Source organism: Globicephala melas, chromosome X, assembly GCF_963455315.2.
Source record: "Globicephala melas chromosome X, mGloMel1.2, whole genome shotgun sequence".
In the NCBI taxonomy this organism is placed as follows: domain Eukaryota; kingdom Metazoa; phylum Chordata; class Mammalia; order Artiodactyla; family Delphinidae; genus Globicephala; species Globicephala melas.
The window spans coordinates 4208057-4234485 of NC_083335.1; the positions used below are offsets into that span (position 1 = coordinate 4208057).

General features: G+C 41.6%; 1 protein-coding gene across 7 annotated transcripts in view; it reads right to left on the minus strand.

Annotated features, from left to right (window-relative positions):
- Positions 1-26429, minus strand: part of MTMR1 (myotubularin related protein 1) — a 76042-nt gene that overhangs the window by 33803 nt on the left and 15810 nt on the right. For 2 of the 7 annotated variants that reach the window (XM_030846961.3, XM_060292920.1), the window contains exons 3-9: positions 18507-18582; positions 16049-16143; positions 15548-15655; positions 3534-3635; positions 3132-3215; positions 1978-2127; positions 981-1169 (exon numbers count right to left, since the gene is read on the minus strand). In XM_030846961.3, coding sequence (XP_030702821.1) covers positions 981-1169; positions 1978-2127; positions 3132-3215; positions 3534-3635; positions 15548-15655; positions 16049-16143; positions 18507-18582 — 804 coding nt within the window. Of the gene's footprint in view, positions 1-980; positions 1170-1977; positions 2128-3131; positions 3216-3533; positions 3636-15547; positions 15656-16048; positions 16144-18506; positions 18583-22318; positions 22373-23898; positions 23920-24562; positions 24587-26429 lie in introns of those variants that run through there. The other 5 variants (XM_060292917.2, XM_060292916.2, XM_030846960.3 and 2 more) reach the window with 5 other exon arrangements.

The window sequence follows — 26429 nt, forward strand, 5'->3', positions numbered from 1 at the left end:
AGTGAGCAAAGAAGGGGCACAAGCTGCCACGAGAAACAAAGACCCCCAAGCACTGCTTAGGGGGACACGGCGGGGGAACCCTCAGACACCCCCCCCCCCGCTTGCCATTCTCATGAATGGCATGCTCTGGCGCACTGCTGAAGGGGCCTCGTGCTGTCTAGAGTGCCCTGCCCGTCTCATCCCGCTGATCACCCAGGGCCAGCTCAAACGCCACCTCCTCTGTGAAGCCTCGCCCAGCGGCACGAGCTCCCCCGGAACACCGAGCTGGCACCTCCTACATGTAGCCTCGTCTGTCCTGGTGTTTCCCCCAGCACCTTGTCCCTAGTACGTGCTCACTGCATGTTGATTACCCGAGCATCACCTTACAGGTAGGCATGAGATGGTAAGGGCTGTGGCCACCATCCTCATACCTGAGACTCCTTGTGGAGGGGTCAGGACTCTGACTGCCAGAGGCCTGCCTGCAGGACCACACTCTCAGCAAGTCATTTGCGGGAAACAGAAATGACGCCGTTCAGAGCCCTTCCCGTTGGAAAGCGGGTACTGGAGGCTTGACAGCACAGCCTGGGCCTCTTCAGCTGGTGGGGATCAGATGGGAGCTGGGTGCGGATGGCAACTTTGTGTATCTGCCTTGTTTCACATAGCTGACTCCAATCTAACAGAACTTCAGGCAGATATGAATTAATCAAGCAATCACCATAGTTCACAGGTTAAAGGGACTTCCAAGGGCCTCATGATCCTTTCATTAAAATACTTACTAGATTCTCTAGGCGATCATTCTCTTTCTGGGTCTTTACTTAATTAGTTCAGCAGACAGGATTGTGGAGGGGCAATGAGACGACAGGATTCCCAAGGGCTAGGGACCCAGGAGGCCCAGCTGTGGGCTACACCGCAAAAGTCCACCTTCCCTGGGCTATTTGAATGGCATGATGACTTACAAACAGTACAGGAGAAAAACTTCTGCAGCAGTATCAATAATGTACCTTGTTGGTGCTGGCGACCTTGTTTTGCCGGGCATCAAAGATGATGAGTTTGTGAGCCTGCGCATTAGCATCCATTATCGTTTGCAAGTACTTCTCATCTTCCTTGCAGCGTTTATCATTGGGACCCACAAGTGGCTGGCTGCAACGGGTAATCGTTGCCTGACTTTCTGGATGAATCCATGACAACACCTAGTGTTTGAAAGCCATAAATATTAGTACGGTCCTAAAATAATACGTGCTCTATGACCAGGTAGTGAAAACAAGTTCTCTTCTCAAGCACAGCTGCTTCGGCATATTTTCCTCAAAGGGGAGGAGTCAGCCTGAGGACAGCGTGATAGTGGCCCTGGGACTCAATGTTTGGGTCAGGCTGAAAGAAGTCTGACTAAATGAGCTCTAAGAATCCCCGTCTACCTTTAAAATTCTATGATTCTAAGAAAACCAGAGACTAAGTCAAACTATGACTGACATCAAGCCCCATTTCTATTTGATTGACTAGTTTTATTTTGTTTCCTAATTTAAAAACACCTTTGGATCTCAACAGTGGCATACGTGGCCATATGAGGACAAAGTAAATATACAGTCTCTTAATGAAATCTAAAGCTAAGCCCCCCAACCTCCCATTTTCCTCCAGCAGCCAAGTGACTCAGGGTTATACCAGAGCACAAACTCGGGTCTCAAAATCGTTCGCTCCCTGCTTCACTGTGGTGATAGAATCCTGGGTGTACACATATATCCAAACTCATCAGATTGTATCCATTAAACACATGGAGGTTTTTTATATACCAACAAAGTTGTTTAAAAAACTTCACCCCCTGCTGGCTGCTGTCTACTTTTGCAATGGTGCCCCTTCCAGTATAGGTAGAGCCTTGCACTCAGTATCTAAGAAAGAATGCATTTTCTCAAGGATGATTCACTAATTTTTTTCTGTCTTGCTTTTTTCCATGTTAGATCGAATACAGTACACGTTTATATCTACATGACAATGTTTATTACTTACTGGGATTCTGCCTTTTGCTCGAAACGCTGCCACTTTTGAAAGGTCGTCATCTTTTACACTAGTTGGCACGACAATGATGGCGGGGTAGGTGTCACAGAGCTCATAATTACTGTTTACTTTGGATATTTTCCAACTCTCATTTGGCAAGCCCTGCAGGGTGTCAGAGGAAAGTCAGGGGGTGGAGAGGAGCACACTTTTACACTTTCAAAAAGTACTAAGCATGAACCACATCCATTTCTTCTTTTCTTTTCTTTTTTTTCAAAAATTTATTTATTAATTTTTTTGGCCATGGCATGTGGGATCTTAGTTCCCCGACCAGGGATCAAACCCGAGCCCTCTGCAGTGGAAGCGTGGAGTCTTAACCACTTGACCGCTAGGGAAGTCCTCATTTCTTATTTTCTACTAAAATCCATTTGTAATTCATTGTTCATTGCTACTTAAAAGTTTAAATATACATTTATTTGATATAACCCATTTCCTACCTAATTCATTAAAAAAAAACCTAATGAAGCATAATTTCCAAACATACTAAAACATGAAAATTGTATACTTGAATCCCAGTCGTATGCATTTCTTGTCATGTTTTCTATAACAAATGAGCATAGTGCTGTTCTTAAAAATACCCATGGAAGTCATTTAGAGAAGCAGAAAGTTCTTAAAAATGTCTAAAATAAGGAATATAAAATCACCATACCAAATATAAGGTGCAGGCAAAGAGTAAATGTCATGAAAATAACGTCTTGTTGGAATATCTTCAAACTAACAATGCACTAAAGAGCTTCTAGGTATAGGAACACCTCATCAGACTGATGTAGCCATGCCATATACTTAAAATCTAACTTAAACCACTGGTTTTGATCCTTACTCATTCATTTGCTACCAGAATATGTAATAAAAACCATCTGGCTGGTTTGGTTTGTCAACCCCCGTCCCTGTACTCCACTTGCACTCTGGAAAAAGGAAGAACAAACAGTGCCATAACCAAAGGTTTGGTATGGGGAGAACGGACATCCAGAGCTGAAGAACCCACAAGCCAAGTGAGTTACACCCATGGACAACTTGTTTCAAAAGGTCTCGTCTCCACTACATTTCTACCCTCTTAGGAAAAACATGCTCAACCTGTTATTTCCCGATTGATAAGCAACACACTTTACCTGTCTTTTATATTCAGATACTGGATCATAAATTTTCCATCCATTCACTGGAAAGTTTTCTTTATAGTTGAATGCAAAGAGTGTCTGGATACAAAACCACAAAATACATATGTCAGCATTTCTTTGCTATGTCATATGCCTGCTATTAAAGCTTTTCATTCAGTTATGAGCTGAATGTATTAAGATTCCTACTTTAATCTGTAAATTTTGAAGCAACAAGTTGGCAGTTTTCTTCATCCTACACAGAACTGACAAATTTAAAATATTCTAATATTAGTTACCAACAGAGAGAAAACAGATAAAGGAAACCTCTGGAAGAAAGAACAGTTAAACATGAAATTTTTACACCTCTGTGAAGGCATTTAGACCCCCACATAAAAAGATTTATCTTGGTGTACGTACCTGCCCATTGGAAAGAGGAAATGCATGTTTGTTGAGGTTATCAAATATCCCTAGTTTACTCTGTTCTTCCTGTTTATAAGCAAGTCGCAAGTTCCTCATATCCTGTTAAACAATTAGCAAAACTCGTTTATTCAACATGTATTGAGTACCTATGAAGTAGACACCACGCTATGAAGAGATAAATATTTTTATTCATTTCTCATGAAACATAGTCGGCCCTCCCTATCTGCAGGCTGCACATCCACAGATTCAACTAAGCATGGATCAAAAACACTGGGGGAAAAGTTCCGGAAAGTTCCAAAACACAAAACTTGAATTAGCAGAGTGCCAACAACTACCTACATAGCATTGACATTGTATTAGGTATTATAAATAATCTAGAGATAATGTAAAGTACACAGGAGGATGTGCGTAGGCTCTATACAAATACTAACGCCATTTTATATAAGGAGAATTAAGCGCCCCAGATTTTGGTATTTGCTGGGGGGAGGGGGGTGTCCTGTAACCAATCACCAGTGGATACCGAGGCAATTCGCAAAGCACCTCCAACAAGATAATAAAAGATTAAGTGAGAAAATTGGAACAAAGGGGATGTGTTGGGGAAAAACCTCATCAGATGGAACCAAGAATAAGCTTAGTACATAAAAGACATGCCATCAAGTCCTGTGCACTTACTTGCTAAAGGTGTGCTATAGAATCAATCAGTTGTGGGCTTTAAGTTGCTAAAAGAGTCAATTACGGAATTCACACCATCCATCAAATAGAAATGCGACAGAGGTTTCTCCTCTGAACTCAAAGCAAGGACTCTGTGTCATGTATGGCCCTCACTGACTTCCTTACAGAAATTATAATGCTGTTTCTCAAGATCGGTTTCTGAAAGCACCCTGCCATGCAAGCTGCCAGCCAAAAGATCAAGTGGAAGTTTTCAGGAGCAATGCCAACGAGGTGGCTCTGACGGTGCAGCTTCCTCCTGGGACTGATCTGAGCACTACCCCCTGACCTTTCTAAACCTACGTCGTTAGCTAAACACAAAAATCTCATTCTTCTTTAACCTTACATCAAATTTGAAAATAAATATGACCACAAACAAATTAAACCAAGAGCAACTGGGGAAGTGAGGAAGTTACTGTTGTGATATTATTTCTAACAGCGAAAGAATGGAAATAGTAACTTAAATGTCCATAAATAAACAGGGTCTGGCTAGAGATTACTACAAGCAACTGTATGCCAATAAAATGGACAACCTGGAAGAAATGGACAAATTCTTAGAAATGCACAACTTTCTGAGACTGAACGAGGAAGAAACAAAATATTAACAGACTAATCAGAAGCACTGAAATTGAAACTGTGATTAAAAATCTTCCAACAAACAGAAGCCCAGGACCAGGGCGCTTCCCAGGCGAATTCTATCAAACATTTAGAGAAGAGCTAACACCTATCCTTCTCAAACTCTTCCAAAATATAGCAGAGGGAGGAACACTCCCAAACTCATTCTACAAGGCCACCATCACCCTGATACCAAAACCAGACAAAGAAGCCACAAAGAAAGAAAACTACAGGCCAATATCACTGATGAACATAGATGCAAAAATCCTCAACAAAATACTAGCAAACAGAATCCAACAGCACATTAAAAGGATCATACACCATGATCAAGTGGGGTTTATCCCAGGAATGCAAGGATTCTTCAATATACACAAATCAATCAATGTGATACACCATATTAACAAATTGAAGGAGAAAAACCATATGATCAGCTCAATAGATGCAGAGAAAGCTTTTGACAAAATTCAACACCCATTTATAATAAAAACCCTCCAGAAAGTAGACACAGAGGGAACTTACCTCAACATAATAAAGGCCATATATGACAAACCCACAGCCAACATCATCCTCAGTGGTGAAAAACTGAAACAATCTCCACTAAGATCAGGAACAAGACAAGGTTGCCCACTCTCACCACTATTATTCAACATAGTTTTGGAAGTTTTAGCCACAGCAATCAGAGAAGAAAAAGAAATAAAAGGAATCCAAATTGGAAAAGAAGAAAAGCTGTCACTGTTTGCAGATGACATGATACTACACACAGAGAATCCTAAAGATGCTACCAGAAAACTACTACAGCTAATCAATGAATTTGGTAAAGTAGCAGGATACAAAATTAATGCACAGAAATCTCTAGCATTCCTATACACTAATGATGAAAAATCTGAAAGTGAAATTAAGAAAACACTCCCATTTACCATTGCAACAAAAAGCATAAAATATCTGGGAATAAACCTACCTAAGGAGACAAAAGCCCTGTATGCAGAAAACTATAATACACTGATGAAATTAATTAAAGATGATACAAAGAGATGGAGAGATATACCATGTTCTTGGATTGGAAGAATCAACATTGTGAAAATGACTCTACTACCCAAAGCAATCTACAGATTCAATGCAATCCCTATCAAACTCCCACTGGCGCTTTTCACAGAACTAGAACAAAAAATTTTACAATTTGTATGGAAACACAAAAGACCCTGAATAGCCAAAGCAATCTTGAGAAAGAAAAACGAAGCTGGAGGAATCAGGCTCCCTGACTTCAGACTATACTACAAAGCTACAATAGTCAAGACAGCATGGCACTGGCACAAAAACAGAAATACAGATCAATGGAACAGGATAGAAAGCCCAGAGATAAACCCACACACATATGGTCACCTTATCTTTGATAAAGGAGGCAAGAATATACAGTGGAGAAAAGACAGCCTCGGGGGACCTTGAAGATGGCGGAAGAGTAAGACGCGGAGATCACCTTCCTCCCCACAGATACACCAGAAATACATCTACACGTGGAACAACTCCTACAGAACACCTACTGAAGGCTGGCAGAAGACCTCAGACCTCCCAAAAGGCAAGAAACTCCCCACGTACCTGGGTAGGGCAAAAGAAAAAACAGACAAAAGAATAGGGACGGCACCTGCACCAGTGGGAGGGAGCTGTGAAGGAGGAAAAGGTTCCACACACTAGGAAGCCCCTTCGTGGGCGGAGACTGCGGGAGGCGGAGGGGGGAGCTTCAAAGCCACGGAGGAGTGCACAGCAACGGGTGCGGAGGCCAAAGCGGGGAGATTCCCGCACAGAGGATCGGTGCCGACCAGCACTCACCAGCCCAAGAGGCTTGTCTGCTCACCCGCCGGGGCGGGCGGGGCTGGGAGCTGAGGCTCCGGCTTCGGTCGGAGCGCCGGGAGAGGACTGGGGTTGGCGGCTTGAACATAGCCTGAAGGGGTTGGTGCACCACGGCTAGCCGGGTGGGAGTCCGGGGAAAAGTCTGCACCTGCCGAAGAGGCAAGAGACTTTTTCTTCCCTCTTTGTTTCCTGGTGCGTGAGGAGAGGGGTTTAAGAGCACTGCTTAAAGGAGCTCCAGAGACGGGCGCGAGCCGCGGCTAAAAGCGCGAACCCCAGAGACGGGCGCGAGCCGCGGCTAAAAGCGCGGACCCCAGAGACGGGCGGGAGACGCTAAGGCTGCTGCTGCCGACACCAAGGGGCCTGTGTGCGAGCACAGGTCACTCTCCACACCCCTCTTCCGCGGAGCCTGTGCAGCCCGCCACCGCCAGGGTCCCGGGATCCAGGGACAACTTCCCCGGGAGAACGCACGGCGGGCCTCAGGCTGGTGCAACGTCACGCCAGCCTCTGCCACCGCAGGATCGGCCCGCACTCCGTGTCCCTCCCTCTCCCCGGCCTGACTGAGCCAGAGCCCCAGAACCAGCGGCTCCTTTAACCCCGTCCTGTCTGGGCACAAAACAGACGCCCTCCAGCGACCTACACGCAGAGGCAGGGCCAAATCCAAAGCTGAGCCCCTGGGAGCTGTGAGAACAAAGAAGAGAAAGGAAATCTCTCCCAGCTGCCTCAGAAGCAGCCGATTAAAGCTCCACAATCAACTTGATATACCCTGCATCTGTGGAATACCTGAATAGACAACCAATCATCCCAAATTGAGGAGGTGGGCTTCGAGGGCAAGATCTATGATTTTTTTCCCCTCTTCCTCTTTTTGTGAGTGTGTATGTGTATGCTTCTGTGTGAGATCTTGTCTGTATAGTTTTGCTTCCACCATTTGTCCTAGGGTTCTATCCGTCCATGGTTTTTTTTTTTAATTTTTTTCTTAATAATCAATTTTAATTTTAATAACGTTATTATACTTTACCTTCGTTCTTTCTTTCTTTCTTTCTTTCCTTCCTTCCTTCCCTCCTTTAGACAACGAATCATCCCAAATTGAGGAGGTGGTCTCTGACAGCAAGATTTATGATTTTTCCCCCTTTACCTCTTTTAGTGAGGGTGTATGTGTATGCTTCTGTGTAAGATTTTGTCTGTATAGCTTTGCTTCCAACATCTGTCCTAAGGTTCTATCCGTCCCTTTTTTTTTTCTAAATAAGAATTTTTTAATTCAATAACTTTATTATACTTTATTTTATTTTTACTGTATCTTCTTTCTTTCTGTTTTTCCTTCTTTCCCTCCTTCCTTCCTCCCTCCCTCCCTCCCTCCCTCCCTTTCTTTCCTTCTTGCCTTCTTTCCTTCTTTGCTTCCTTCTTTCTTCCTTCCTTCCTTCCCTCCTTTCCTTCTTTCTTTCCTCATACTTCTACTAATTCCCTCTACTTTTTCTCCCTTTTATTCTGAGCCGTGTGGATGAAAGGCTCTTGGTGCTCCAGCCAGGAGTCAGGGCTCTGCCTCTGAGGTAGGAGAGCCAATTTCAGGACACTGGTCCACAAGAGACCTCCCAGCTCCACATAATATCAAACGGCGAAAATCTCCCAGAGACCTCCATCTTAACACCAGCACCCAGCTTCACTCAACGACCAGCAAGCCACAGTGCTGGACAACCTATGCCAAACAACTAGCAAAACAGGAACACAACCCCACCCATTAGCAGAGAGGCTGCCTAAAATCATAATAAGGCCACAGACACCCCAAAACACACCACCAGATGTGAACCTGCCCACTAGAGAGACAAGATCCAGCCTCATCCACCACAACACAGGCACTAGTCCCCTCCACCAGGAAGCCTACACAACCCACTGAACCAACCTTAGCCACTGGAGACAGACATCAAAAACAGCGGGAACTACGAACCTGCAGTCTGCAAAAAGGAGACCCCAAACACAGTAAGATAAGCAAAATGAGAAGACAGAAAAACACACAGCAGATAAAGGAGCAAGATAAAAATGCACCAGACCTAACAAATGAAGAGGAAATAGGCAGTCTACCTGAAAAAGAATTCAGAATAATGATAGTAAGGATGATCCGAAATCTTGGAAATAGAATGGACACAATGCAAGAAACAGTTAACAAGGACCTAGAAGAAATAAAGATGAAACAAGCAACGATGAACAACACAATAAATGAAATTAAAAGTACTCTAGATGGGATCAATAGCAGAATAACTGAGGCAGAAGAACGGATAAGTGACCTGGAAGATAAAATAGTGGAAATAACTACTGCAGAGCAGAATAAAGAAAAAAGAATGAAAAGAACTGAGGACAGTCTCAGAGACCTCTGGGACAACATTAAACGCACCAACATTCGAATTATAGGGGTTCCAGAAGAAGAAGAGAAAAAGAAAGGGACTGAGAAAATATTTGAAGAGATTATAGTTGAAAACTTCCCTAATATGGGAAAGGAAATAGTTAATCAAGTCCAGGAAGCACAGAGAGTCCCATACAGGATAAATCCAAGGAGAAATACGCCAAGACACATATTAATCAAACTGTCAAAAATTAAATACAAAGAAAGCATATTAAAAGCAGCAAGGGAAAAACAACAAATAACACATAAGGGAATCCCCATAAGGTTAACAGCTGCTCTCTCAGCAGAAACCCTACAAGCCAGAAGGGAGTGGCAGGACATACTGAAAGTGATGAAGGAGAAAAACCTGCAGCTAAGACTACTCTACCCAGCAAGGATCTCATTCAGATTTGATGGAGAAATTAAAAGCTTTACAGACAAGCAAAAGCTGAGAGAGTTCAGCACCACCAAACCAGCTCTACAACAAATGCTAAAGGAACTTCTCTAGGCAAGAAACACAAGAGAAGGAAAAGACCTATAATAACGAACCCAAAACAATTTAGAAATGGGAATAGGAACATACATATCGATAATTACCTTAAATGTAAATGGACTAAATGCTCCCACCAAAAGACACAGATTAGCTGAATGGATACAAAAACAAGACCCTTATATATGCTGTCTACAAGAGACCCACTTCAGACCTAGAGACACATACAGATTGAAAGTAAGGGGATGGAAAAAGATATTCCATGCAAATGGAAACCAAAAGAAAGCTGGAGTAGCAATTCTCATATCAGACAAAATAGACTTTAAAATAAGGACTATTAAAAGAGACAAAGAAGGACACTACATAATGATCAAGGGATCGATCCAAGAAGAAGATATAACAATTGTAAATATTTATGCACCCAACATAGGAGCACCTCAATACATAAGGCAAATACTAACAGCCATAAAAGGGGAAATGGACACTAACACATTCATAGTAGGGGACTTAAACACCCCACTTTCACCCATGGACAGATCATCCAAAATGAAAACAAATAAGGAAACACAAGCTTTAAATGATACATTAAACAAGATGGACTTAATTGATATTTATAGGACACTCCATCCAAAAACAACAGAATACACACTTTTCTCAAGTGCTCGTGGAACATTCTCCAGGATAGAGCATATCTTGGGTCACAAATCAAGTCTTGGTAAATTTAAGAAAATTGAAATTGTATCAAGTATCTTTTCTGACCACAACGCCATGAGACTAGATATCAATTACAGGAAAAGAGCTGTAAAAAATACAAACACATGGAGGCTAAACAATACACTACTTAATAATGAAGTGATCACTGAAGAAATCAAAGAGGAAATCAAAAAATACCTAGAAACAAATGACAATGGAGACACAACGACCCAAAACCTGTGGGATGCAGCAAAAGCAGTTCTAAGGGGGAAGTTTATAGCAATACAAGCCCACCTTAAGAAGCAGGAAACATCTCGAATAAACAACCTAACCTTGCACCTCAAGCAATTAGAGAAAGAACAACAAAAAAACCCCAAAGCTAGCAGAAGGAAAGAAATCATAAAAATCAGATCAGAAATAAATGAAAAAGAAATGAAGGAAACAATAGCAAAGATCAATAAAACTAAAGGCTGGTTCTTTGAGAAGATAAACAAAATAGATAAACCACTAGCCAGACTCATCAAGAAAAAAAGGGAGAAGACTCAAATCAATAGAATTAGAAATGAAAAAGGAGAGGTAACAACTGACACTGCAGAAACAAAAGAGATCATGAGAGATGACTACAAGCAACTCTATGCCAATAAAATGGACAACCTGGAAGAAATGGACAAATTCTTAGAAATGCACAACCTGCCAAGACTGAATCAGGAAGAAATAGAAAATATGAACAGACCAATCACAAGCACTGAAATTGAAACTGTGATCAAAAATCTTCCAACAAACAAAAGCCCAGGACCAGATGGCTTCACAGGCGAATTCTATCAAACATTTAGAGAAGAGCTAACACCTATCCTTCTCAAACCCTTCCAAAATATAGCAGAGGGAGGAACACTCCCAAACTCCTTCTACGAGGCCACCATCACCTTGATACCAAAACCAGACAAGGATGTCACAAAGAAAGAAAACTACAGGCCAATATCACTGATGATCATAGATGCAAAACTCCTCAACAAAATACTAGCAAACAGAATCCAACAGCACATTAAAAGGATCATACACCATGATCAAGTGGGGTTTATTCCAGGAATGCAAGGATTCTTCAATATACGCAAATCAATCAATGTGATAAACCATATTAACAAATTGAAGGAGAAAAACCATATGATCAGCTCAATAGATGCAGAGAAAGCTTTTGACAAAATTCAACACCCATTTATGATAAAAACCCTGCAGAAAGTAGGCATAGAGGGAACTTTCCTCAACATAATAAAGGCCATATATGACAAGCCCACAGCCAACATCATCCTCAATGGTGAAAAACTGAAAGCATTTCCACTAAGATCAGGAACAAGACAAGGTTGCCCACTCTCACCACTCTTATTCAACATAGTTTTGGAAGTTTTAGCCACAGCAATCAGAGAAGAAAAGGAAATAAAAGGAATCCAAATCGGAAAAGAAGAAGTAAAGCTGTCACTGTTTGCAGATGACATGATACTATACATAGAGAATCCTAAAGATGCTACCAGAAAACTACTAGAGCTAATCAATGAATTTGGTAAAGTGGCAGGATACAAAATTAATGCACAGAAATCTCTGGCATTCCTATATACTAATGATGAAAAATCTGAAAGTGAAATCAAGAAAACACTCCCATTTACCATTGCAACAAAAAGAATAAAATATCTAGGAATAAACCTACCTAAGGAGACAAAAGACCTGTATGCAGAAACTTATACGACACTGATGAAAGAAATTAAAGATGATACAAATAGATGGAGAGATATACCATGTTCTTGGATTGGAAGAATCAACATTGTGAAAATGACTCTACTACCCAAAGCAATCTATAGATTCAATGCAATCCCTATCAAACTACCACTGGCATTTTTCACAGAACTAGAACAAAAAATTTTGCAATTTGTATGGAAACACAAAAGACCCCGAATAGCCAAAGCAATCTTGAGAATGAAAGAAGGAACTGGAGGAATCAGGCTTCCTGACTTCAGACTATACTACAAAGCTACAGTTATCAAGACGGTATGGTACTGGCACAAAAACAGAAAGGTAGATCAATGGAACAGGATAGAAAGCCCAGAGATAAACCCACGCACATATGGACACCTTATCTTTGATAAAGGTGGCAGGAATGTACAGTGGAGAAAGGACAGCCTCTTCAATAAGTGGTGCTGGGAAAACTGGACAGGTACATGTAAAAGTATAAGATTAGATCACTCCCTAACACCATACACAAAAATAAGCTCAAAATGGATTAAAGACCTAAATGTAAGGCCAGACACTATCAAACTCTTAGAGGAAAACATAGGCAGAACACTCTATGACATAAATCACAGCAAGATCCTTTCTGACCCACCTCCTAGAGTAATGGAAATAAAACCAAAAATAAACAAATGGGACCTAATGAAACTTCAAAGCTTTTGCACAGCAAAGGAAACCATAAACAAGACCAAAAGACAACCCTCAGAATGGGAGAAACTATTTGCAAATGAAGCAACTGACAAAGGATTAATCTCCAAAATTTACAAGCAGCTCATGCAGCTCAATATCAAAAAAACAAGCAGCCCAATCCAAAAAATGGGCAGAAGACCTAAAGAGACATTTCTCCAAAGAAGATATACAGATTGCCAACAAACACATGAAAGAATGCTCAGTATCATTAATCATTAGAGAAATGCAAATCAAAACTACAATGAGATATCATCTCACACCAGTCAGAATGGCCATCATCAAAATATCTACAAACAATAAATGCTGGAGAGGGTGTGGAGAAAAGGGGACCCTCTTGCACTGTTGGTGAGAATGGAAATTGATACAGCCACTATGGAGAACAGTATGGAGGTTCCTTAAAAAACTAAAAATAGAACTACCATACAACCCAGCAATCCCACTACTGGGCATACACCCTCAGAAAACCATAATTCAAAAAGAGTCATGTACCACAATGTTCACTGCAGCTCTATTTACAATAGTCAGGACATGGAAGCAACCGAAGTGTCCATCAACAGATGAATGGATAAAGAAGATGTGGCACGTATATACAATGGAATATTACTCAGCCATAAAGAGAAATGGAATTGAGTTATTTGTAGTGAGGTGGATGGACCTAGAGCCTGTCATACAGAGTAAAGAAAGTCAGAAAGAGAAAAACAAATACCATATGCTAACACATATATATAGAACCTGAAAAAAAAAAATGGTCATGAAGAACCTAGGGGCAAGACGGGAATAAAGACACAGACCTACTAGAGAATAGACTTGAGGACACGGGGAGGGGGAAGGGTAAGCTGGGATAAAGTGAGAGAGTGGCATGGAGATATATACACTACCAAATGTAAAACAGCTAGCTAGTGGGAAGCAGCCGCATAGCACAGGGAGATCAGTTTGGTGCTTTGTGACCACCTAGAGGGTTGGGATAGGGAGGGTGGGAGGGAGGGAGACGCAAGAGGGAAGAGATATGGGGATATATGTATATGTATAGCTGATTCACTTTGTTATAACGCAGAAACTAACACACCACTGTAAAGCAATTATACTCCAATAAAGATGTTAAAATAAATAAGTAAATAAATAAAAAATAAACAGGGTCTGGCTAAATGTACTCCAGTACCACTAATGGAATACTACAGAACTGTTAGAAACAAGAAGCAGCTCGTTATATACTGCTCTTAAGGAGACACAAGGTACATGGTTAAGGGAGGGGGAAAGGGGCAGGACAGTGTATATAATATACAACCATTCACATTTTCAAATACATACTTGTGTGCATAGGCCATCTGTGGAAACTGGTAACAGTGTGTGGCTGCAGGGAGCAGATCAGGGTGGCTGGGTGTTGGGTGGAGGGAAACTTACTTTTTACTACACTCAGTGTTTGTACTTTTTGAATTGCATATCACCTGTTTAAGCACGGCCCTGGTAATTCTAGGCTGGAAAACATTTTAAAGAAGCTATTAGCAAAAACTCACCCCAGCCACAAGAAATACCACAGGAAAACAGCCACAGGACATCTGCCTAAGTAACATTAGGTTCCTGCTGTGCCCTCCCTCCAAGCTTCTGTGGCTACACACGTGCCAGCTCACTGACTGAGCTGACTTGCTATTTAGGATTGCTCAGAGGGAAAGGCATTACAAGCAAAGGAAACAGCACGTGTGAAGCCCCAGGAGTTTGTGTGGGGTGGGGATTGGGGGTACAGGCAAGTGTGCACAACTCTAGGAACCTGGATGGCAAGAACAAGGGGAGGGTGGCTGGAGAGGGAGCTGCCGAGGAAAGGAAGTCCGGCTCACACCGCGGGGTCTCTGTAAGCTTTTCCTCCAGCCCAAGGGTAATGGGCAGCTAGTGAAGAGTTCTGAGTAGGGAAATGACCTGTTCCAGAATTACAGAATTGATCAAACCCCCCCTCTGGTTTCAGTTCTGCAACGGCTTCGCACTGCTCTGCGTGCGGCGCCCTGGACTGAGAATCAGGACAGCAGTGATTGGTCCTAGGGGAGGACTGCCGTGTGGTGCCCAAGGTGAGCCTAGTAAAAGCCAGCAGATTCCCGACCTGGCACATAAAGGGTTATTTGAAAAAGTGGATTCAACTGCAGTCTAGGGCCAACCAGAGGAAGGTCTCCACAGAGATTTGATCAAAGCAAACAGACTGCCAGGAATCTAATCCAAACCCCAAGCTGGGAAGGGACCTTGATGACGCTCTAGGCAGGATCTCTTGCCTGGTATTTCAGGTGGGTTTGTTAATAAACTGTATTCCATGAGGCAAAGTCATTGGGAATAAAACATCAGTTAAGGCGGTTCTTAAACGACTAGTCCTCGTCAAAGCTGTCACACAAATTTTACTTAACCCTTGGAGGAAGGGGCGAAAACCAAAAATAAGCAGGGCTCAGTGCAAATTCCAACATAGCCAAGAAACTTAACTGTGTTTTTAATCACAGAATTTATGAATATTGTCCCTTTGGGAAGTCTCTGACTGAAGACTCGTCTTATCAGGACAAACTGGAAAAAATATTGATCTCTGCTTTCCACTTGATTTCTCTGAAATGTAACAAATATCGTCACCGCCTAGGTTACAGGTCCATGTTAATTAGAACACTTCAATGGAAAAGAAGCGGTTTACTACCATGGCTTATATAATGGTCTGAATTGGCTGATGAAAGGTTGAAGAGGTCTGGGTCCTGAAAACATCTGAGTCACTAATGTCCAAATTACTCTTACTGTCCAAAGGCTGTGAAGAAGTTCCAAGCTACCCGCCCCCTCTAAGTTTCTCTCATGTCTGGACCGTACCTTGCACATGATCTCTATGCCACAAGAGTTGTCTCCATGGCTCTGCACTCCTATCTTCTCAACTCTGCTGATCACTCCCAGGGGGACATCGAGGACGAAATGCGGGTCCTGGGTTCACAAATTAACATGAATGCCAATGAGTGTCGGCTAACAGAGCTTTCCCATTTTAAGTCTTCGCTGGCTTAAAACACCTTTGCTTACTTCGCATTTCCTCTTGGTCCTGGCTAAGACACCAAAGTCTGATTTATAACCTGCTTTGTGAAGTAGACACTGAGACTACAATTAAACAACCCCCTCACCCCCAGCGCAGGTGGAAGTGCTACTTTAACAGCCCTTTTTTTTTTTAAGATACTAAATCTGCTTGCAAATGCACACATCTTAAAACTGACCCTCTGCTTCTCTCAGGGTGATGGCATTTCAGGATACTATTTACTGTATTCTTTATTGTTTACTTTCTTCTGCAGTTATTTTAAAAAATAAAGCACACTTTTAAATACTCACTCTCTCTACATTCTTGAAGTACATCTTAAAGTCTGTCACTGTCAGGGTGCCACTCACTGCTCCCACAAATGGGCAGATATACATGACATCTTTCACTGAAAGAAAAAACCCAAAATATCATCTACTGCCATTGACTTGTGTCAATAAATCTTAACATGAGTTTCCAAATATATAAATTTGTGATTCCAGTTTTCTAGAAATTTAAATTCTTTCATTACTTTAAATAAAGGCATAGATGGATAGTCTTCTAATAAAATTCCACTTTTTAAAACAAAATTTTGATTTGCTACTTGAGGTTTTAAGTAAAAGGCCTCATAATAAGTTACATTTTGTCATTTTTTTCCAAGTGGTTCACATTTTCCCTGAGTGATAAATTAATCACATTCAAAAACACATTAATTAAACTCTGAAGAACCTGGGCTACCATTTCATAAATCACTGCTAATGAAAACTAACTAAAGCTAAACACTGTCCCCTGATGCACCTCCAAAGAAACTGCTTTACAGATGACAAAAACCAAAACCACATCAATGAAGTGGGAAAAGACTGCTTCAAATTCTTCATCAGCTTCCATATCAATTTTATTTTCTTAATGTTAATATCAATATCTTTCACATCAAAATCAACAACATATATGACTCCTATGAATGTTAAGAGGCTCACACCTATCACAAAGATACCACATCTTCCCAATCTTCCCGAAGTGCTGTTCCACTCAAATGGCGGGAATGGACACAGCTACAGATGAGTCCGAGGGCATGAATAATGGTACTAAAGATGTCATTCAGCCAAACTCTCAAAACACTTGCATAAAATTTCTGTAACTCATTATATACCGAGCGGCTCCTATTGTTGGGGTTCTGGGTATAACTGGACAAGGTTTCTGCCCACCAGGTGACCCGTGAGAGATACTACACAGAAAATTACCATATAGCCTGATAAATGCTATCAGAACCATGTGGACTCAATGTGATAAGAGCTCAGAAAAGGAATGACTTAACTCAGCAGGGAAGCGGGGGAGGGGAAGGGAGGAGAGATCAGTGAGTTCCCAGAGGTTAGTGTGGCTGGGTCAAAGGGTGCACGAGGATGATGGAACACGAGGCCAGAGAAGACTTGTTCATGAGTGTTCATAGCAGTTTTATCTGTAATAGCCAAACAGCAGAAACAACCCAACAGTCCACCAATAGATGAATGGATAAGCACACTGTGGTGTATCCACACAGTGGAGTACTATGCAGCAATGAAAAGGCATGACTGCTGACCCATGGCACTCACAATATGGAAGACTATCACAATAATTATGCAGAATGGGATAAGTAGACAGAAGAACATACTCAATGATTCCATTTCTATAAAACTCTAGAAAATATCAACTAGCCTATAGAGCCTGGGGAAGGGGGAGAAGGCACGGGAGAGAGGGATATAAAGGGGCCTAAGGAAACTTCTGGGGGCTGATGGATATGTTCATTATCTTGACTGTGATGGTCATTTCCCAGGGGTATAAATGTGTCAAAACTGTTCACGTCCACTTTAAATCTGCGCAGTCTGTTGTCCGGAGAAGAAGAGGCATAATTAGCTCTGCACTGTAGTCAGATTGTTCCAGAGCAGCACGGAGGCAGGGCGAGAGACGCTCCCAGGGGAGGAAGGCCCAGAGAGGCCAGAGGAGCACCAGGAGTGAACGAAGTTCCAGAAGCCAGAGAGGAAAACAGTTTGGAAATTCAGGTCGGGCTGAACAGAGTCCTGAGCCACAGACTAGGCTATCCAGCAGGAGTAGTTGTTTGGAGGTCCTGGTAGGAGAGCCCAGCTACCCCAACACAAGATGACCGTGCTCTGAGACCCGGCACGCGCCTTTGGGAGAGAGCCATGAGGGAAGAAGGCGACACTCGGCCTCACAAACCAGACCGTCCGACCTAACCCCGGCGATCGTGAGGTGAAGAGGCCACAGCCGGCTGCCCGCCCCTCCAGCCCCGGGCAGTCCGCCTCAGGCCGTCGCCCTTACAATCCAGGGTGGCGACACATGCCCTTTTCCTGCACTAAAATTGTACTTTCTGGACTCTTATAAGCCCCCAAAGTGTCTTTGCCAAATTCTCAAAACTGTCATTAAAAGTATGATATGGATCGTCTGTCAATACGTTTTCCGTATAGTGAATCCTTCCAACAAAGCAGCGAACTGACGTTACCGTGAGAGTCTCATCAGCCTTCAGTTCATGGGGAAAAGCTGGACCCCTCTTCTGTTGGTACTGCCACCTAAGACTCGTTCGGAGCTTAAACGGATCCTCTGCAGTCCCTTACCTCTTAAGGTCATGATGACATTAATAAGAATGACTAGGTCTAGTCCATCTGTCCCCTAATTAAATTGGTCTGGCTGATCTCCAGCACATACATCATCTGTGCTTGCGAGTAAAGTGCCAGTTCATTTTATGGGTCTCTATAAGCAAAGTGTACTTGTTAGACTTACCAATGGCCTTGACTGATTCTCCTGGGAAAAGGGGCGCCTCTTCCATCTGTGCCAGCTTATTTCCATCCCTTAGACCCTGGCAAGAAACCAAACAGGAGTAAATCTCACTTTCCAACTGGGAAGAATGGTACTGTTCTGCGCTCTTGCTACGAGGCTACAGAAGCGTGCAAAATGTATGCCCCCCCTCCCCGTACAAGACAGTTTCAAAGCTCAGCATCACAGGACACCATGCTGCATAGTCTAGCAAATTGTTACACGTATTTAAAGTTCACAGTTAGAAAGCATTAATACAGAAATGGCTTGACGTGACAGATAGACACTGTGATCATGACACAGACAGCTATTACAAGGTGCCTCCAGAATTTGGAAATAAGGTCAAAAAAGGTTACCTTCTGAGCGTGAAACTAATACAAAGAAAATCAACATTAGATGCAGATGCTTAGTTAGCTGTAGAAATGGCCCAGCTATGAGACTGCGCGGGAAACCCCAAAGTCTAATTAGCAAGAAACCAGGGAGGGGTCTCTTACTAAGGAAAGCCCTAGGCTTCTGTACTGCAGCCCAGCTACCTGCGTCTGCACAAAGCGTACAGGTGGGACGGGCGAGTGGGCCTGTCAGTGTGTATCCCATTCAGGCCACAAGAATGCGCCCTCATCTGGCAGACAAGAGTATTTCACCCACTCCTGTGGAGCAGGGTGTGTTCATCAGGCTTCTCGCAAGTCAGTTCACTCTGTGCTGATTCCACACTCACCAAGCAAATTGCTAATGAGGTATCAGGGTTCCTGCTACAATGCCACTAGGAAAAGGGTGTCTTGGATGGCTGGAAAGATACATGCCCACATTTCTAAATGTTCGGATCTGCACTGTGGCCCAGTAGCTAGTCTCTTGCAAGCTTGGTTGGATAGTACCAGATAACTCAGGGGAGCTGAGAAAATGGTGTTCTTGAACTACAATGCTGGGGACCAGAGCCTGAACTCGGTGCCTATTCCAAGGTACTGCCACCCTGTGAGATGCTGCCAAGGAAACTGGTCACTTTCTCCTGGGCATCTCTGACATAACGTGTCACGAATAAGAATAAGGTGTTCAAAACTCCAGCAATTCCCAAGCTGTGTTTCATAGAGCATTAAATTCCCAAGGGATGTGAACAGGACTTTCTGGGAAAAGTTTGGGAAATGCTGGGTTAAAGGAAACAAGTTTAGCTAGGTTTTTTTTGTTGTTTTTGTTTTTGTTTTTTTGTGAGGCAAGGCTTTAGCATGTTAGTGCATGCCAAATCGGCCAGAGGGCGCTGGAGTATGCTGCATTTCCCCTACCTAGTCCATCAGGGGCTTTCTCCAAAAAATACCTGTTTACATCAGGAGGTCACTAGTGTTCAGCGGAAAACAGATTAGACAATACTAAGTTTTCAGCATAATTCTGTGAAGCAAAATATTAAAAATTGATATCTTTTATAATTCTAATCAAAATTATTGAAAATTCAAAATAATTTTTTTTCACAGTTATAAGAATATTTCAATATATTTTATAAAGGGACTTAAAGGTCCATTTAAAATACTATATATAGTAGGTTCATCCAATTTTATAAAATAAAGAAGGGAAAATGTCAAAATATAAAGAGCAAACTCAATGCTAAATGTTGGTCAAGGTATGTCCGTTCGGGGAGGGCACAGACTGACACAGTGCACCCTCCTCCTCAAGATACACGGTGAAAATCATACAGATTAGTGTTCATGGTTCCCCTCAGCAATTTTATTCAGTTTAACTTTTTAGCCCAGATTGGTTTTTATTTTTCAACTTTTTTTAACATCTTTATTAGAGTATAATTGCTTTACAATGGTGTGTTAGTTTTCAGATTGGTTTTTAAGACACTTCTCAATCAACATTTTTAGGGACATAGAGCACTGTTAAAGGGGACTCAGATAAGTGTTTGTGGATGCATTTATACTCACACCTGATTTGGAAATACATCTTTAACACAATAAAGCATAAACCAATATTTATACTTCTAAATGTCCAGTTTTAGAAACACTAAAAAAATCACCAATCTTAATAGAAGCCTTTTTTTTTGAAAGTCTGCTTTCTTTAATTTATTGCCTAAACTAGTGGCTATTTTTATAATATAGTTACAAAGTCAGAAAGCTATTTTAATCAATATTCAAGTTTTAAATAACTTCAAATGCTACACTGTTAAAGCTTATTTTAATGGGTAAATATTATCATGTAGACTTAAATTCCTTAACTGATATTTTAAAATAAATGGGAATAGGTTATTTTGAAATATATTTACTAAAGCAAGCTGTTCTAATCAATTGAATCTGGAAGAGGTGAGGGGAAGTCTGATTCACTTTAAGCTTTATAGCAAGTCATGTCAAACACTTTAAAGTCCTCAACCCAGGACTAACTAATAAAATGTCGTTGATGGGAAGTGCAGTGATTGGGACCATTTTGAGATGGTACAAGGCTCTCAAGATAGAGGCTGGAGATCAAAGGTTTCTCTTCTCTTCTGATAATCATGTTAAATCTGGCTTGAAATACTTGTGCATTTGTATGAAGCATGAACGTGTTGGTGAGACAGAGTGAGACAAACCTCTCACTGATAATTAAATCTAGGACATGCTTTTTTAGGTGATGAAAAAGCAACTATCAGAATAAAACAAGTCAATTGATCCTACTGCTTCAGATATCCCCATAAAAGGTTCGCTGTGTACAGGAAAGACATTCAGCTTTAGCATAGGAATTTGAGAGAATGGCTATTAAAGGCTCACTGCTTTGCGAGTACAGTAGATTCCCTCTATAAAGCTGGTGTTAGGAGATAGCACTCACACTTGTGCTATATTAAGCTTTAACTGCGACTTCCGAGTTGCACAGGACATGATTTGACCCTTGATTTATCCAACCCATGTACAGCATAATCAAAGAAGGAATGTCCTTACGGATAAAATGTGTCTTGTGAACACACCCAGCCCTCTTGGTGCTTTTGCTCAAGGTGCTGCCCAGTTGAGGAATTCTCTCTGATGATTTCATCCCAACCCTGTGCCGGCGACCCGGAAGAAAGGTCCAGCTGAAGGCCCATCAACTTCCTGGCCTCTCCACTACCCTCTCCTCCTCCTGAACCTAAGGCTGCTGGGTGGACAGTTTCTGTAACAGCCGCCTGCCGAAAGCAGTGCTTTTCAAACTGGCTCTTCAGGGTGCTCCCAGGGTCACCAAAGGAGGGTGGGCTGGGCAAAGGCACAACTGAGCACAGGGAATTTGCCATGCTTCCCTAGAGCAGCTCTTCTAGAGGTTTCATACATAAGCTTTGGGGAAAATTCTGCTGCTTTAAAAAACTCCTGAGAGTCCAGAGGTACTGAGCAAAGAGTAAGCACTCAAGAAACCTCGATGAATAATTTTTTTTCTTCTATAAAATACATGGACTCATTCCACAAACACCTACAGCGTGCCAGGCGCTGTGCTGGGTACAGACCTTGCAAATTTGAATAAAGCAAAGTTTGCACCCTCGAGGAGCACCCTTAGCGTATGCATCTGCCCCTCTAAGTCTTTGTGAAGGCACTTCAGAATCCTGTCATGACTGAGGCTCGTTAACCTCATCAGTAAATCTACCTGGGAAAACCAAGAAGCAGAGATGAACAAATTTCTGGTTGACAAAATGTTGGATAAACCAATTTTTGCAAATAATGTCATAATGGAATCTACCAAACTTGGACAGGAGAGTACTACTGTAGTGGAAAAAGCATTTGCTGATTGTCTAGAAATCTAGTATGAAATGGCTTCTAAATACACGATCTGTAACTACAAACAGATGAACACGTAGAACTTGCCACCTGATCAGCTTCAGCTTCAGAAGGGTAGCCCTTGTGTTCTTCCTGAATCTCCTGCACAGCACCAGGTGCATGGACAAGAAAAGGCAAAGAGGGGAAGAGAAACACGTGCAAACAGACAGGTGAAAGGACGGAAGTTCTTTTTTAAAGAGACAGTAAGCATGTAAAAGTCGACACACCTTTCATGGCTTTGCATATCCCAACATTTTCCCCCTTGGAGTTAAGGAAAGAACGTGTAGGCCATCTATAGCATCCTCAGCCTAAAATGGAGTATCTATTCTGTGTTTGTGTTGGGGTAGAAAAATGAAAAGCAAACAAACATCATGGGTTTCAAAGAATGTACTGTCTTTTTAAAATCAAGCAATACTGCAGCATACAGCCAAGAAACAAAATAACAGACGCATAACATGCTCATAGAAAATAAAACATACCACAGAGGGCAAGGAACAAAATCAAGCCAAAAATACAAAGGCAGTTCATAGACATGTGTTTTCAAAAGGAACTATTATGCTGCCCAGGGGTCAACACCACTGGAATTAACAACATTTCCACACACATGTGCATGCGCATATCACATGCTGGGGTCATACATATGCAGATACATACATACACTCTGTTACTTATTGCTAATTAAATACTGTGATTTATGACTCAAAACCATATTAAATCTTTCTAATTACAGTATCAACGTGCTTCGAAGAAAAGCGTCACATATCTTTATCTAAATTTCTTCCAATCCCTTTACATGTATGCTCTTCTTAATTTAATTTCTTTATGGAATCAGCTTATGAAACTCTAAAAACTTGGACTTTTAGTTTAGCAGGTGGTATAATGAGCATGAATATTGACGATGACAAGATTATAACACCTTTTAAAAGTTGTATCAAGTCTCTGAGGCTGAAAATATTAAAATTTAGCATCAATATATTTTTCCTTCAAGAAACTGGTTCTAATGACTACATTTCTTTAAGAGGCAATCAGTGAAGAAGTAGCAAAGCTTTAAAAGAATTTACTCTTTCCCACCACCTTTCATTTTTGTCAATAAAATAAAATAGCTACTTAAAATATTTTTATACTTTATCATCAGACTGAATTTAGTACACAGTTGGTACTGCTACCCTTCAGAGCAGGACAACTTTTTAAATGCAGCCAGGTTTTTTAAATTTACATTCTTTTTTTAAAGACAAAGAAAACGGAATCATTCTTTGACAAAAATTTTAAAAACAGATGAATGAATGACTAAACAACAACAACAACAACAAAAACCCACAGCATTTCAAAGTCCATGCAAGTGTAAAGCCAAACACTAATATTTAACAATGTGAATCAGTGAAAGAAAATGATTCCCATGAGCAAAAGAAAACATGATAAAAACAAAATTAAACAAAGAAAAACCAACTAGAATAACAATAATTTGATTTAACCTGCTTATTTTTGTACTACTTCATTGGCTTCAATAAGATTAAAACTTTAAAACTGAAGTCATGAAATGATTCTGTCAAAATCCACATTGTTTTCATTTAATGGAAATAGGTTAATTTTCAACATCTGATACTCAGGTTTAAATGCATGCACATTACCAATCTTTGTCTTGCTTTATGAATATTCTGAAATAAAGGGAAGGAAAATCATGAGGAAACTATAAACTATAATCTACTAGCTGTAACAGCTACCTCTATATTTTAAGAAATACTAAATGGGGCTGATTTTGCTAAATTTATCTTTAAGATTAGCACTTCTGCTTTTGGGATTCAGCATGCAAACAGGAAATCTTACTTGATCTTGTAATCAAGACTTGAAATCTTACTTAGATCTCCTACTCAGGCAGGAGGACAACTGACCACTTTGTTGTTGTTCTTGTTGTTGTTATTAAATACTTCAGCATGAACTACATGACAAACGAGGTTAAATTAAGAGGACTCTATAGGCCTCGCCTTATAAACCCGGTGCCATGAATACCCATTTGGTCAGAATTCATGTAACACAACAGAAGTCAGTATTGCACAGTGGTAACAATTTTAGCATCCTGCCCTCACACACATCGGCTTTTTCCGCACATAGAAACACTGTAACAAATAAAGCATTTCTAGTGAACACTGAAAGCTATGACACAGCAGAGCAAACTGATCTGAGTGACTCATAAAATCAGTGAGAAGGCAAAGAACGCTAAATAGACTAAGTGTTCGATAAAGCACAGAAACACACAAGGAGGAGGCCCATGTGCTGAAAGCCAAATATCCTTACCCTTATATCAGGCCTCCTGAAAACCTGTCAGTTAAAACACAGAACATCATCATCACGGACACGTCACTACTGACCTGTGAAAGATGCCATTAAGTTCGCCAGCCCATGCCCTAAGAAACATCATAATACTCCAAATAAAACCGAGCAGATCGATCCTAACACATTTGCCCTCTAAGTTCCATTTGATATCCAATCAATCCTAACACGTTTGTCCTATAGTTTGCAGGCAAGTCTATGACTTGGAGAAACTTATTGCCCTTAGGCTAAGACAAATGACATTATTTTAAACACAAACCCCTTCTGTCAAGGGCTATTACAAGACAGTGTGAACAGGCCGTGTGTGAAAAATTCATTTGTGTGTCTGTTTGGAATACTGAACGCATTTTCCGCATAGAAACAATGATATAAAAAGGCGGTTCTGCTCCCAAACCAGCCCACAGAAACAAAACAAAACCGAACCAAGAAACCACAAAAGCGCCCACAGCTGGCGCAGAGCACAGCTCAGCCACAGCGTTAATGGGATCATAAAGCCTAGTTAAGCAGAAATCTTAATCCGGTTTCTACAGGAATTCTATTTCCAATTCGCACTTGGGACTCCAGAATTAAACTTCCCGATGCGGCCGCCCCACAGGGAGAAGGTGCCCGTTCCTTGCGCCAGCCCAGGAAAGGGTAGCTGGCAGGGAGGGGAGGGCCGGGGAGCGCCGGGGAGGGCAGTCTCCGGGCAAGGAAAGCCAAGCTTTACTAAATCCGGACACTGATTTTAGAGAGGTTATTCCTGTGACTCCTACTTGAACGTGCAGCATGAGCGTTCGGGGAAACAGCCCAGAGAAGGGATGGAACTTTTGAAAAGCGAATAGTGCTAACGGTCTGAGGAAGACATGAATCATCTGTTCCCCACTCTCGAGTCTGAAATCTGATCATTGTTACATACGATAAACACTGGAGGTTCTATGGAAAACAGATCACTTTTTAAAAAAAAAAATCACTGTAGGTTCTTATTAGCTTTACAGGTTTTACTCAGGAAAGATAAGAAGATCACATGAATACGAGAATATAGAGTTCATCACTGTTACCATTAAAAGAAAATACTCTTTGAAGTAAAAAAGGTATCTGAATTAAGGGATGCTGTAGCTCAAAGGGAATTAAAGCCCAGAAGTTCCTTAATATAGACTACTCAGACTAAGAAGCTTAAACCTAGCTTTTTTTTTTGAGGGGGTGGTGGTGATGAATATGTTTATCATCTTAATTGTGGTGCTTGTTTCACAAGTGGGCACCTATCAAAACTTATCAATCTGTATACTTTAAATATGTGAAGTTTATCATTTGTTAATTACAACAGGAAAGTTAGTACAAAATAAATAAAATGCATGCTTATGTTCATAAAAAACTCAAACTGGGACATACATGATAATAAAAGGTCAAAATAGTCTCCCCTCTCAAGCTTCATTTGTCAGTGATAACCACGTTTAGCGAGATTTCTTTTTTAATTCTGAGGGTTGCCTCCATAACCTAGGAGTATGCTTACACCACTACTTCTTGATTTCTCAGCTTTAAACAGTACCTAGTGACCTAGGTAGATGACAAAATACGCTTTCTTAGGCTTCCCTGGTGGCGCAGTGGTTGGGAGTCCGCCTGCCGATGCAGGGGACACGGGTTCGTGCCCCGGTCCGGGAAGATCCCACGTGCCGCGGAGCGGCTGGGCCCGTGAGCCATGGCCGCTGGGCCTGCGCGTCCGGAGCCTGTGCTCCGCAACGGGAGAGGCCACAGCAGTGAGAGGCCCGCGTACTGCAAAAAAAAAAGAAAATATGCTTTCTCAAACTACTCCCTCCCTCTTCCCAATCTCTGCTGATTGAAATTGTAATTTTTA